This window comes from Cajanus cajan, chromosome 3 (assembly GCF_000230855.2).
Source record: "Cajanus cajan strain Asha chromosome 3, NIPB_CcT2T_4, whole genome shotgun sequence".
NCBI lineage: Eukaryota > Viridiplantae > Streptophyta > Magnoliopsida > Fabales > Fabaceae > Cajanus > Cajanus cajan.
Window position 1 is genome coordinate 951,698 of NC_138519.1, and position 14,817 is coordinate 966,514.

Below are 14,817 nucleotides of genomic sequence, written 5' to 3' on the forward strand. Positions count from 1 at the left end.
TTTTTTGAACTTCAGATGCATTAAACAATTTTCATATAAGTGGTGACAAGTTTCAACTCTTGAATAAGTCAACAGAAATTTTGTCTCAAAATTCGAAACAAAAATGGTTTCAAAAAGGCAAGTTCAACCTAAATTAAATAAATAAATGACTAAAATGAATATTTTAAAAAATAAAATATTTAAATGAATCTTAAAATTAAAATAAAAGATCAAAAGTATAATTTAATTTAAATTCTTTTATAAAAACCAAGATTAATCTTTACCTCATTTCATAGGACTTATGTTAGGTTTATCCTTATGATACACCCTCTTCAACTCCCACATAGGCCAAACACATTTCAACCACCAAAAAAGTCAAATGAGTTCATCTCAAACTCCTTGAACAAGCATATGTCCTCATTGACCCTATCATGGTCAAATACTCGAAACCCTTTTAGTAGAGGGATAAAGATGGCAACTCCTCGATAGGTCAAACACAATTCAACCATTTCATAGATAGAAGATTGTTCAACTACATAAATAAGTGGTTACCTCGCTGGTATAATTAAGAGAAATAAGATAAGATTATCATGATTCTTAAATTAAGGTAAAATACCATGAATTTTATTAACAAACACATTACCGAAATGATAATCATGTACGAAGTCCAAGAATTCACTAAAATTAGTATAAATAGGGAATAAGTCAAGTAGTAGATATTGTTTATTGTTATTTTTTTCACTCATTTAATATGTATTTATTGCTCTAATTTTTTTAACCTAATTTAAACGTCGAAGTAGTGCTATCACCCCAACCGTGGAGATAACACACGGAAGAGGAAGCTTGATCAGTAGCCTAGAAATTTGGGTGTAACCTCAACAAGTACAGGACTGATTTTGAAGAAAATGAAATAAATAAAAAAAATATTAAAAAAAAAAAAAGATCGTAAAAGATAAGCTTGTATATGCTTGGAGGACCCTTGTCTGTGAATATTTATTTCCCCTGTCGCTTCACCATTCCAAGACTCTCCATATAAACCCCCATTAAATTTCCCCATCATCGTCAACAGGAATCTCCCTTTATATCACTTCTCAACTTAAAAGCGGAATTTCCAAACTCTCATCAACATCTCTCCCATCTGAAGGAAGAAATAAAACACTTACTCCCTCTGACCATGCTCTCTTTCTCTTTCCAAACATAGAAGAATGCACCATCTTGGTCCTGCAATTTATTCATATCTGACATAGTCTTAATTCCTCTGTGATCGATGGATATTATGATGATCACTCTCACAATCCCCATATCACATTATTGCCCACCACCTGCTCCTTTCACCATTAATTTTGATCAAACCAAATAGTCTCATCTCCCTGCCCCTTCTCAAGGGTATGATACGAATATAACCCTTAGTTTTAATTCTCACACAACACTCTACACGTAATAGTCTAATACCATATATACCACTAAGGCTATGATGGCAGGTGAGAAGTTTCATGGGGGTTCAAGCATGACACTGAAACTCCAAAAAGAAAGGCTTTCATGCTCCTCTGAGATGATTCAGTCATTTTGGGTTCAAAATCAAAACTCTGAACCTTCTTTTCATGGTGATTTGCTACTTCATGTTTTTGGCTTCTTGATTCTTGTTCTGACCTTCTGCTTTCACAATTTTCTTCAAGTTGCTGATTTCTTTTCTACTTTAAAACTTCTTTCAACAACTTCAAATTTTCTAGAACTGTGAAAGAGAAAAGGAAAAAAAAAGTGTTATTATAACAAAATCAGAAGCGGGTTCTTATAGATTTTAATTTCCTTGAAAATAGTTTGTGTTTGAATGAATTCTAGCATACTTAATTAATTTTTTGGTGCCTTGAATTCAGGTTCAAAACCCATGGCTAATGTTGTGAATGTCATGGATTGGCCCTTCTTCCGAGGGCTTGAGAAAGAAGAGAACGGTGATGATGAGGATTTTGATGCGTGCTTCCATCAACCCGGAAAGAAAAGGAGGCTCACAAGCGAACAAGTTCAGTTCCTTGAAAGCAACTTCGAGGCAGAAAACAAGCTTGAACCCGAAAGGAAGGTCCAACTTGCAAAGGAGCTTGGCATGCAGCCAAGGCAAGTGGCCATATGGTTCCAAAACCGTAGGGCTAGGTTCAAAACCAAACAGATAGAAAAAGACTATGGCACGTTGAAAGCTAGCTATGACATGCTCAAAAGGGACTACGACAATCTCCTTCAAGAGAATGACAAGTTAAAGGAAGAGGTAACAATTTGTTAGACATATCAGTCATACAAGTTTAGAAGTGTTTTAAAATTTTCTCTACTAATAAATACACATTAATTGAATAAAAAAAAATAAAAACTCTAAAAAAATGTTTCTAACTTGTATATAAACGGACAAATTATTAGCATATCATCTTAAGATTTTAATTTAGTTTGTTCTTGACATTAGACGTGTTGTAGATGCATCATTTGAGCATTGAGACATCTTTTATTGCTTTGTGCTATGTTCATTATTAAATTGTAATTTTAGAGCAACACAACAAATTGGCGAACAAAATTACGAGTACTCATCAATTTAGTTTTTGAAATTATCAAATTCACATTTTATTCCTTGAAATTACAAAAATAAAGACCAAGATAACTGAAGTTTGGTACGTTTAAAGATTAAATTGACTAATGCTAGTAATTTCAGAGACCAATTTGGTGTACTTTTTTGTAATTTTATCTGAAAGGGTTGATGATGATTGGATACAATTTCCTTGTTACAGGTGAATTCTCTCAAGAGCAGATTGATTCCCGGAGAGAAAGAGGAACAGAATTTGGATGATACCTGCTGTGATGCTGTCAACTCACAGCATAAAGAGGAGATGAATTTAATAGTGAACACAGGTTCTGAAAATGGATCCAAAGTGACACTTCCTGTTATGGCAATAAGCAAACAGGAAGATGCTAATTCAGCTAAGAGTGATGTGCTTGATTCGGATAGTCCACATTTCACTGATGGAAACCAATCCTCATTCGTGGAGCCTGCAGATTCCTCCCAAGATGAGGAAGACATTCTGAGCCAAAACATCTTGACCATGCCATTCTTACCTAAGGTTGAAGATGTCTGCTATGATGAACCCCGCGATAATTCTTGCAGTTTTAGGTTCCCAGCTGAAGATCAAACCTTCTGTTTTTGGTCTTTTTGAGTCACTGGTGGTAGTGGGGGAATGTTAAATTTCGCAGTCGTACTTGTAACTCTATACTAAAAGAAATAAAATTCGAGCTATTTCTGCTAAAGAATAAATTCGAGAATGGTAATATTACATCATGCTATTCAATAAACTAGGGATTCATTTTTGGTCATAACCCAAGTTTGAAAAGTGGTTTTCATATTTCCAATGTCCCAAGTCTTATCAGCACTATGTAGAGCAAGATACAAGATGAAATTCACAATTAGTTTTTCACTATTCACAACAAAATTATAAGTTGGCACCGTAACAAAGTACCTTTATTTTAAGCCATAACCATTGTTTTATTCTTATATTTGGGAAGTTCTTTTACCTCAACCCCTCAAGTCATCGCTGAGGTCTTAGCTTTTACATCCGTTTGATTTACTAAAAAATCCATGGTACTAAATATTAGGGATGTTAAAAAAATTATATTAAACTAAATTATTGTAAAAATTAAACTAAATTATAAAAAATTAAACTAGTTTTTATAAAAACTAAATTAAACTATATTTTAAGTTTAGTTTTAAAAACTAAACTATTATAAAAAGTAGTTTAGTGCACTGTAATTATAAAAAAAAAGTTATAATTAGAAAATATTTTAAATAATTAATTAGAACTAAATTAATAAATAGCTAAATTAGATTAAACTATAAAAAACTAAATTATTTTTATAAAATATTGAACTAAAATGAATTTTATATTCAGTTTTATAAATCTAAAACTATTTTTTAAAGAGTAGTTGGTTAGACCAAATTGTTAATAAAACTGATTTTTCATTATAAATGTCTTTTTCATAACTTTTCAATTTCGCTTATTGCCCATTGTTGAGTACTAGTGGCTTAGTGTTAGTAGAGCTGTCAAAACGGGCCAACCCGGCCCATGTGGGCCGGCCCACCTTGACCCACTTTAAAAACGAGCCAACCCAACCCGGCCCACTTGTAATTTTTTCAAAAAAAATTTGGCCCGGCCCGGCCCACCACGGGTTGGTGGGTTATACGGGCCAGCCCACCAGCCCACCAAAAATTAAAAAAAATTATTAACAAAATTCAAAATTTTAAATTAATTATAAATTAACATAATAGTCATAAAATTAACATCATTAATAGTTATAAGTCATAATTCATCATACAAAATTAAATACAAATCATGATAAAAGTTTAAAATAAAAATTTTCAATATATCATCATACAAAATAAACTACAAATCATATTCAAATTTTTATTGAAAAAAAAATGGTGGGTTGGTGGGCCACCCGGCCCACCACGGGTTTAGCCCGGGTGGGCCGGGTTGAAATATACCCACCTACTATAAAACTTTAATTTTTTTTGGCCCGGCCCGGCCCGTTTTCAAGGTGGGCCGGGTTGGCCCACGGGTCCCGGCCCACTTTGACAGCTCTAAGTGTTAGTGTGCACAATTACACATTTTTGTTTTGGTTATAGAATTTTTCTATGGTTATTTAATTTAAAAGATTAAAAGAAAAAAATTAATTTTCATTTATTAATTGAATAAAAATGTATATACCTTTGGTAATTATTACTCTTTTTATATTTTTAATATAATTATTATAAAAATTAAAAAATGTATTATATATGTGTGTACAAACTTATCTCTTTATTATCCAAATAATTTTATTTTTGATGCTAAAAAATATTATTATTTTAATAAAAAAAATTATAATATTTATTAGTTGAGTTTAAAGATTGAGTTTTCAACATTATAAAAGTAACGGTATACATTTTTATAATATTCTTTAAAAGTCATATTATTTTGTAAAGAACGCATTAACTAAAAAAATAGTTACATGTAATATTTAGATATTATTTTTAAACTTTTTATTTAATAATTAATATGATCAGTAAACTCATTGAAAATTAGAGCCTTTATTAAGATACTTTATTTTCGTTCATAGTCTTTGTTCTATAACATGAAAATAGTTTATAAACTCATCAAAATCAAATTACTAAAAAATAGAATAATAATCATGGATTATGATAAATTTATTTATTTTTAGCATAAGTTTGACCGTAAAGAAATTATAAATTTAAAATTGAAAAGACATTTTTTTTAGAATGTATTTGAATTCAGTTTATAATAATAATAATAATAATAATAATAATAATAATAATAATAATAATAATGATAATAATAAGTTAGTTTAGTATAAATTATAGTATAGTTCAAACTTAAGAACTATAGTTCACTAAAATATAAAATAGTTTAGTTGAATTTTGTTGGAACTGTTTTTTAGTCCAATTCAATTTAATCAAACTACAATTATAGTTTAGTTTAGTTCAGCTATTTGAACAGTCCTACTAAATATCATAAATTGTTTTATGTTTGACTAAAAAATGCAAAAAAAAAAAAATAAGAGAAGATGAATTGGACAAAAGAAAATTTTTTTTATTACCCAGGAGAACACGAGCAACTTTTCTTACTAAGAACAAGATGTTCAATAAAAAAATAAATAAAAGATCTTGGAACTATTTTTTATTAATAATTATATTTTTTTTCTTTTAGTTTTTTTTTCTAGCTCGATAGTTGATGTTACTATCATCATTTATATCAAAGTTATCATAAATTATTATTATTACTATTATCATTATTAGAATTACTATAATTACTATTATAGTCAATTAATAAAAAAATGTACTAAGCTCTTTAGATGATATTACTATCATCATTTGTATAGATGCTATCATAAATCACTATTATTATTTTTATCATTATCATCATTATTAAGTTATTATCATTGTCGATTACTATGAATTGTATTAGGATATTTTCTCTCTTGTTTTATAATATTAAGAACTAATCTAGAATGTCACCTATTTTAGTTATTTTTTCACAATAATACCTTTAATCATCCATCATTTTTATTAGTTTAGTAAATAGTAAGGAAAATAAATTAATTAAATGATGAAAGAGATTGAAAAATTATAACTAATACAAATATTTGTGAAAAAAATATAAGGAGTAAAAAGGAAGTGATTAGGTTACTAAAACGCTCATAGGAGAAAATGAAGAGGAGATCATCAAAGGAGTCATGGATTAGCAGCTAGAGCTATAGGAAGAATACTTTGTTTATGAATTTGGTATGATGTTCTGATCAATCTATTTAAAAATTGTGAATTATGTGAAAATCTTTGTTTATAAAGTAATATGAATTTTGTACATTTCTTATGAATCTGATATGTTATGAGTGAGTTGTATATACTATTGATAGTGCATTGGGTGTTGTGATCTTGAATCTATGAGTGTTTATGAATTATGTGAAAACCCTTGTTTATAGAACAATATGAATTTTGTATGATTTTTATGAGCATGAAATGTTATGAGTGAGTCACATGATTAATTGTGTATTTAGTGTTATGATTAAGAATCTACCAATGTTTGTGATTTCTATGAAAACCTTTTGTTGGTTTTCTGAGCAAGCGCACCCAAGTCTCTGTAGTATAATTAAAAGGTTGTCAATCCTCAAGGACTTGTGAAGTAAGCTTTGATTTCTATTATACTAATTAATACTTGTGAATATAAAACTTAAGTAATTACACATGTTCAAATTTGATGTGAATGATTGATCAAACTTAAGTAACCAAAGGATAAATTAATTTTAAGGAAAACAGATATGAGAAACAGTTGGGATTAGATTTCATCAATCTCCCCCCTATGCATTCCTGTTGATTCTTTCAAATGATTTCATTACTCATGGCCATTGAGTTCTCTAAATTCATTCAGACCCAATTCCTTGGCATAAGAAATTCTAAGATATTTAACTCAATGAATGATTCCTCACTTCATTCAGTTAAATATCCCGCATTAAGAGTCAGAACTTCTTACAACTATTAATCCCAAAGTCATTCCTGACCCTTGAAACTAATAGGTGATTTGTTCCAAGTCTAGATTCAGAAAATGTTTTTCAACCAAATTCTAAATCCAAAATCAGAGATAAATGATCAGTTCAACAAAACATTAAGAACAAAAACAATTCACTGACATAAAGTAATAAATGAGATATATATATGAATCAAAGAGGAATACAAAGGAGTTCGACGATTACATCAATCCCAACCCTAGAGTTTAGCTCTCCATGGTACAAGAAATCACAAAACAACAAGATGAAAGGTAAAAGAAAGAGATCCTTTGAAGAATCGCGTCCCCACGAGCTCCAAAGTACTTTGTTTTCTCTCTTCTCTCTGTTCTCCTTTTCGTACATACAGTTGATACTCACTTTCTCTCTCTTCTGCCCTTTTATAAGTGATGGAATTAAAACAGAGTAAGCAGGAAAGAGAAGAATCCGCTCAGCGCCTTGAAACGACTGAGCAGTTTGAAGAATTATTCACCATGAAGTAACCTGAAGGGTTGAGCCCCTGAGATCCGCTCAGCGCCTTGGAGATTCTTCACTATTAAGCAAGCACAAGGGGCTGGGCGTTTCAGATCCGCTAAGCGCCTAGGAGGCAGAGACCACTCCTTCTTCTAGGGCCAGATCTGCTCAGCAGATTGGAGTGGCTGAGCGCCTCCAGTTTGGTGCACTTTTGAATGGCTCTCTGGCTTGAAAGCGCTCAGCCCTTTTGAGGGGCTGAGCCATTGTCCTCCAATTTTCAAAACCTACAAAATAAACAAAAAATTTGATCAAAAGATTCATCGCTCCCTGTACTAACATAAATCAAAAGTCCCTCTTTGATTCTGAGTATATATAAACCAAAATTATATCAATATGTACAAAATTGTGTTAGATAAGTGTCTCAAATTCATATTTAATCAAATTAATTAGACACTTATCACCTTTGTTGATAGAGTAAAATAGATTTTGTATATTTCTTATAGTATGAAATGCTATGAGTGAGTTGTATGTACAATTGATTGTACATTGGATGTTGTGATCATGCATATGAAAATCCTTGTTTATAGAACAATATGAATTTTGTACATTTCTTACAAGCATGAGATGTTATGGTGAGTCATGTGTAGGATTAATTGTGTATTGGGATATTATTGAATTGATGTGATGATGTATGTTATGATGAATGTGATGAGCGTGAATTTTTGAGATGTGATGAGATATATTATGTTGAGATGAGATCAATAAGCCCATTATTATGGATTGACAATAAGGAGATGAGTTATATATATTGTATTTGTTGTGATGTGTGTATTGAGTCCATACATACATGTTTTGTTCGTGAGATGGTGTGAATCTATGCATGTGTAATAGGGGTGTTATGATGGGAAACTTCTTACAAAAATAAGACTATCACGGTCAACTATAACACTTCAACAAAACTTTATTACACATCTACTGGTTGAGTCTTAAATCATGATTGAGTTATACTATGTGACTTGATGATTATGAATGATGAAGGAATGTATAGTGATAGTTAGTATTGAAGTATGGAAGAATGATTATATGTGTGAGACGTTATTGATGTGATAGATATGTGCGTATATATGTCTTATATATGTTGTGTATGGATAAAATGTATTCTCACTCCCTATGTTTATATATTTGTGTTTGGGTCAAACGTTACTTGTAGGACTAGATAAAATATAAAGAGGAAATGGAGGTTCTAATAAGTTTTTATTTTAAAAAAGTCATAATAAGATAAAATTAATTTTTATTTTAACTACTAATAAACTAATATTATTTAGGTCCGATCTAAGATGATATAATCCAACCACTCATTAGTTGGTTGTTATTAAATCTTGCAAAAGTCTGTTCAATTTTAAGTTCAAAATGTTTGATCTTTGATATGAGAAAAAAATAATAAAGATATTACATTCATTAATGATAAAATCAAAATAATTTATGTAAACGAGGAAACTTAATTTATAAATCAATTTTGTAGAATTAAATTTATTAGGAATCGATATTTTTAATAAGGTATGAGCATTATCCTGTCGATTGTTTTGTGTAATCTATTTATATAAAATGGTGGACAACATAATAATATAATGTGTCTTTTTTTTTTTTATCAACCGGCTGAAAAATGTTATTAAGAAAGTGTGGTGATTGGAGAGTCATAATGATGTTAAATAAAAATATGCAATTAATATGAAAAAAATGATCGTGCCGATAAAATATTTTTTTATAAAACAAATAAGTTTTTATATAATAAAAAAATAATATTATTTAGGCACATTTTAAAATGGTGTTATTAAGCCACCAATTATTGAATTATTATTAGACTGTTATAGAATTTTCTTATAATCAAGTTGTTTTATTTTATTTATTTTTTTAGGCAAAATTGCATCATAATACTAAAAAAGGAGTATAAGGGATACTCCAACCCATACAAAGCTAAAACATATTAAAATACATTGGTAATAAATCACCAAACACAAACTATTAAAACAAACCATACTTCTGTATGAAAATTTATGCTAATTACAAATAAATTTTCTAAAGCTCCAAAAGCTAATAACTAACAATTCAATACTTGTGACACACCAAAACTAGATACAGCAAACCTATAGCACATGGACGTGGAGATAATGACAATTAAAAAAACACTAGCTAGATACTTATGATGCCAAAATAAGGAACCAAAGTTTGCAAATTATAACCAAAACAACACCCCTTCACGAAATAGCACACACAACAGGTAGCATACTCAACTTAAAAAAAATTAAGACATGCACATGGTTGTGCAGACCAGGAAGAGAATTGATAATAAAAGTTATGATCTTTGGCCTTTAATCATTTCAAAGAGCATAGCTTTATCAGTTCAAGTAGATCTGTTATAGAGTAAATCTTATTGGAAAAAACAATTGCATTCGTTGCTAGCCATAAGCTGCAGAGGACAGTCAACCATATCAAGGATCTCGTGTTTGGGTTATAATTGGCAACCCCAAAAATTGTGCAAAATGAGCAGCGTATGTATTTGGCAAAACAGAAGAAAAATTGAATCATTCCAAACAAAGCATCCATACATTGTAAGCAAAAGAACACTAAAACATAATACGTGATTAAAATAGAGAGGATAATTAAATTAGACTTTTATTGATAGATCACGTGTGCAAGTGAGTGTTAGGATTTAAATTTAAATATGTTAATAATTAAGTTTGCCTCAATTCAAAAATTTGATCATGTATCTTGTGATGTGAAGAAGAAGTAAAACTAGAGACAACTGAAGGGGGAACTTGATAATTTGACTCAAGATTTTAGCATCTATTAAAGTAAGGAGAAATGAGAATATCGCTCTAGAGTGTGTGTTAATTGCTCGGTAGTTAGATTAACTCTCAATCCCTAGGTTGTATGTGTATGTGTATGAGAGGAATTAACATGAACCTTATATGCAAGAGTTCTCTTTTATCTCTTGCATGTCTTGAGTGGTAAAAAAATTATTTTCATTGTATTATTATTTTTGTAATTTAATTTTTTTTTTGGAATATTTTTTTTGCTTCTTCTTGGTGAAGTGAGACCATAACCATGTGTAATCATGCCTTTGGAATCAATGGAAAAAGTTCTAGTATTTTTTAGCACACTTACTATTCTTAATGGGTGTATATATTTATTTTCTAGAATCTAACCTAATGCTATTTTTATTCAATTAAATTACTTAAATACACTACAAGAATTTTACGGATTAGCGAGGGAATTTAGCGAGGGATATAAATCCAAGTTATTCCCTCGCTACTTAGCCAAAGGCAACATATGTCTTGAGTTTTGATCAAAGAAAAATGGTGTGTGAGTGGATAAAACAACTAAAGTTTCCAGATGGGTATGCATCTAACATATCACGTTGCATTAATCTAGACGAGGGGAAAATCTATGGAATGAAGAGTCATGAATGTCATGTTTTTATGCAAAGACTAATTCCTTTAGCATTCCGTGATATGTTGCCAAAACCTATATGGGGTGTTTTAACAGAACTTAGCTTATTCTTTAGAGAGATTTGTGCAACTACATTATGTGCTTCTGTCATGGACAATGTGAGGCATTCTATTGTTGAAACAATTTGCAAGCTTGAAAAGATTTTCCCGCCAGCATTCTTTGATTCGATGGAACATTTGGTTATACATCTCCCATATGAAGTTAATGTTGGAGGACCTGTCCAATATAGGTGGATGTATCCATTTGAGAGATGCATGTTGTACTTGAAAAGGAAGGTTCTAAATAAGGCAAAGGTTGAAGGATCAATTTGTGAAGCATACATTTTGGAAGAAATTTCTAACTTTGCTTCTATGTATTTTAATCCTAACATTCAGACAAGGCGTACTCAAGTTGCTCGTAATGATGATGGTGGTGAAGATAAAATTGATGATAAGTTGTCTATTTTTAAATTCCCATGTCGTCCTATTGGCAAAGGTCATAGTAGATTATTAACAGAGGAAGAACTTCATATTGTTGAGACATATGTCATTGTAAATTGCAAAGAAGTAGAACCCTATCTTCAGTAAGTTTCCTTCATAATTTTTCAAATTGTGCAATTTAGAATTACATTAGTTGCAATATTAATTATTGCTTTTATTAGGCAATTCGAGGATTCAATAAGGGAAACAAATCCTAATATCTCTGAGGATGAAATATTAGTAGCTCGAGATAGAGATTTCAGTAGGTGGCTAAAACATTAAGTGAGTTATTTCCCCCATAATTGTTTGTAATGTATAATTTAATATGCATTATAGTAAATAATATAATTATGTGTGTTTTTGTATTTGTAATCATTTATAGGTGAGTACAGGGCAAGTTGCTGATCGAATGATTCAAGAGATTAGTTATGGTCCGGTAAAGATTGTCACTTCTTATAATGGACTAATAGTTAATGAATATAGATTCCACACTAAAAGCTATGGAGCTAATAAATCCACTATGAATAGTGGGATATGTGTTCGAGGCAATATGTATGGTGATAATGATTTGGTTTATTATGGCATTGTTGAAGAGATATTAGAATTGTCATATCTTGGATATCAAAACAAAGTGATTATTCTACGTTGTCACTGGTTTGACCCTTTTCATGGTGTTAAAGTAGATGAAATGTATGGACTGGTTGATATCAAATACAAATCAAAGCTTCAGTCGAATGATCCATTTGTATTAGCTGAACAGGCACAACAAGTGTACTATACGAGATACCCACAAAGTAGGGGTAGGAATAATGGTGATTGGTGGGCAGCTTGTAAGGTTAGAGCAAAATTATTTATGGCTGAGTCATTGAATAACGAAGATTATTTGTTAAATGAACAAACTACGTACTAATGATTATTTTCAAGATGATGGTTCAATGGGAATGCACAATATTGTTATTGATAATGAGGAGATACAATTGTTTGATGCAAATGCCCCAATGGAAGAAGTAAACATAAATGATATAAATTATCCAACGGATAATGTGCAACATGATCAATTCATCAATGACGATGAAGATGATGAGGATGATGAACTCACGGATAATGACATGGTGTTAGATGATTCAGACAATTCAAGAGATGATTTTGTTGATTCAGACGACGAGTGGTTATGAATAAATTGTTTTAATTTTTTTAATGGTATTTATCTGACTATGAAATTTCTTATACTTTACATTATTTTGTTTATTTTTTAATATTATTAGCACATGAACTCAAGATGCCTCCACGAGGAAGAGGACGAGGTCGAGGTAGTCACACCATCACTCTACGTCAACCTACTCAATCGTTCAATGATCCTCCAGAACTATATCCTTTTTCTCATTCACCAGGTATATTATGTATAATTATTAAATGACTTTAATTATTAGCTTTTTATTTATTTGAATGTAATGTGCACCAATTTATTTCCATTGTGCTTGTCTTAGGTGCTACTTTCACTGATGGACCATCAACTGATGGTGGTCAATCAGCTGGTGGTGGTCAGTCTGCAACCACCACCCCCCAGTGACTGATGGTGGCCAATCATATGTTGCCCCAACATCTGATAACCCACCCATTATAGAAGAGCCTTCAAGTGTAGATTCTCACAATGAAGTAGATAGGAGACTTCTTATATCTGTGGAACAAGTTAATAACCCGTAAGTAAAGTTAAACCCAATCAATGATTAAAATTAATATTACTAATTCATAATTTACAACATGAGTATTTAAAATGGCAGAAGGAGGTTTGTTCCAGATTCTGTTACTCGAGATATTACATCGGAGCTATTCATGAGGATGCCTAATGCAGCAGCAAATTGGAAAAATTATTCTGCTGATATGAAAGAAATATTATTCAATGATTTTATGGTAAGAAGTTATCATGTTAATATTATATATTATATTACATGTGTGTATGTATATGTCTATATATATGTATATATCAATTAATTTACTTAATTCACATTGTTGTAGAACAAGCATCGTTTTGCATCAGATTACGATCGCAGTATGGCAAGGAAGGTTTGGGATTTGACATGCATGGATCGATATCCTGACTATCTATCTAAGGCAAGGACAAAGGCAAAACAAAGGGCAAATTCAGATAATATTGAAGACTTAAAGGGTCATGGGCCAAAAGGTATAAGGACTGAGATGTGGGACGGATTAGTAGATATATGGGCAACACAAGAGTGGAAAAGGAAATCTATAGCGGGTAAAAATAATAGGGCGTCAAAACCCGATGCTATGGTGCACACTGGAGGGTCAAGATACTTTGGACGACACTAAAGAAAAATGGTATTCATAGTCAATACTTTTTCTATTAATATTGACAATTCATTTTTATGTTAAGCTCTGTCATAATATGTTACAATTGTATGATAAATGTGTTTATGTATTTATCTTAAATTGCATATTATTTCACAGGAAGCAGAGCATAAACGTCCTATTTCTTATGGTGAATTGTACAACAAAGTTCATAAAAGAAAAGATGGTGAATATGTCTCTAACAAAGCCAAAAATTTCATTGTAAGAGTGTGTATATATTTTTAATGTAAAAATTAAACATTGTTTATCTATTACTATATATACCTTGATACATTTTTTTTTGTAGGAATCATATGAAAATGCTATGGCTGAAAAGTATGGGGAAGACGCATCAAAGCATCCTATAGTTGACACTGATGTTTGGACACAAATTTCTGGTGAAAATAAGAAAGGTAGAATCCACGGCATGGGTCATAGCTTAGATCTTAGCATTACTATGCATGGTTCATCTTCAACTGTTGTAGGTCCCTCTACCACACCTGTTAGAGAAGACATCACTACATTAGCTACACAAATGTCTCAAATGCAAGAACAGATGCAGTCACAATTGAATCTACAAACACAATCCCAAATGCAATTGCAGACACAACTACAAGCACAGATGGAGGCACAAGCACAATATATGCAGGCACAATTGAAGGCACAAGCTGATATGCAAGCACAAATGCAGGCACAAGCAGAAATGCAAGCACTTTTGCAACAACAAATGCAGGAACAAATGCAGGCACAAATGCAGTTTTTGAGGAAAGAGATATTACCAGCCTTAAAGATGCCATCACCATATCAGTCAAAAAACTTGGGAAGAATCAAGAATGAAAATGTTGAATTCTAGTTTTTTTTATTTACATTAGCATTGTTAACTCACTTGAAGAGTTTTATTATATTAGTTGGTATTGAGTATTTTTATTATGTTAGTTGGTACTGAATATTTTTATTATGTTGGTAATTCAGAATTGTTTTAGTTAGC

General features: G+C 31.0%; 2 protein-coding genes across 6 annotated transcripts; both read left to right on the top strand.

The window, feature by feature from the left end:
• The first annotated feature begins 976 nt into the window (after window positions 1-976).
• Window positions 977-3,265, top strand: LOC109818007 (uncharacterized). Of its 4 annotated transcripts, none has more exons than XM_020383384.3 (4): window positions 977-1,365; window positions 1,448-1,583; window positions 1,854-2,236; window positions 2,745-3,265. In XM_020383384.3, the coding sequence occupies exons 2-4, from the start codon at window positions 1,451-1,453 to the stop codon at window positions 3,165-3,167; spliced, it is 939 nt and encodes a 312-aa protein (XP_020238973.1). In that variant the 5' UTR covers window positions 977-1,365; window positions 1,448-1,450; the 3' UTR covers window positions 3,168-3,265. The 4 variants fall into 4 exon arrangements, with proteins under 4 accessions (XP_020238973.1, XP_020238975.1, XP_020238972.1 ...); XM_020383386.3 differs by having other exon boundaries at window positions 1,461-1,583; XM_020383383.3 differs by having other exon boundaries at window positions 977-1,583.
• A 10,627-nt stretch (window positions 3,266-13,892) lies between these two features.
• On the top strand, window positions 13,893-14,759 carry LOC145955418 (uncharacterized). Of its 2 annotated transcripts, XM_083070065.1 has the most exons (3): window positions 13,893-14,051; window positions 14,137-14,242; window positions 14,315-14,759. In XM_083070065.1, the coding sequence occupies exons 1-3, from the start codon at window positions 13,908-13,910 to the stop codon at window positions 14,680-14,682; spliced, it is 618 nt and encodes a 205-aa protein (XP_082926191.1). In that variant the 5' UTR covers window positions 13,893-13,907; the 3' UTR covers window positions 14,683-14,759. The 2 variants fall into 2 exon arrangements, with proteins under 2 accessions (XP_082926191.1, XP_082926190.1); XM_083070064.1 differs by having other exon boundaries at window positions 14,137-14,759.
• The last annotated feature ends 58 nt before the right edge of the window (window positions 14,760-14,817 follow it).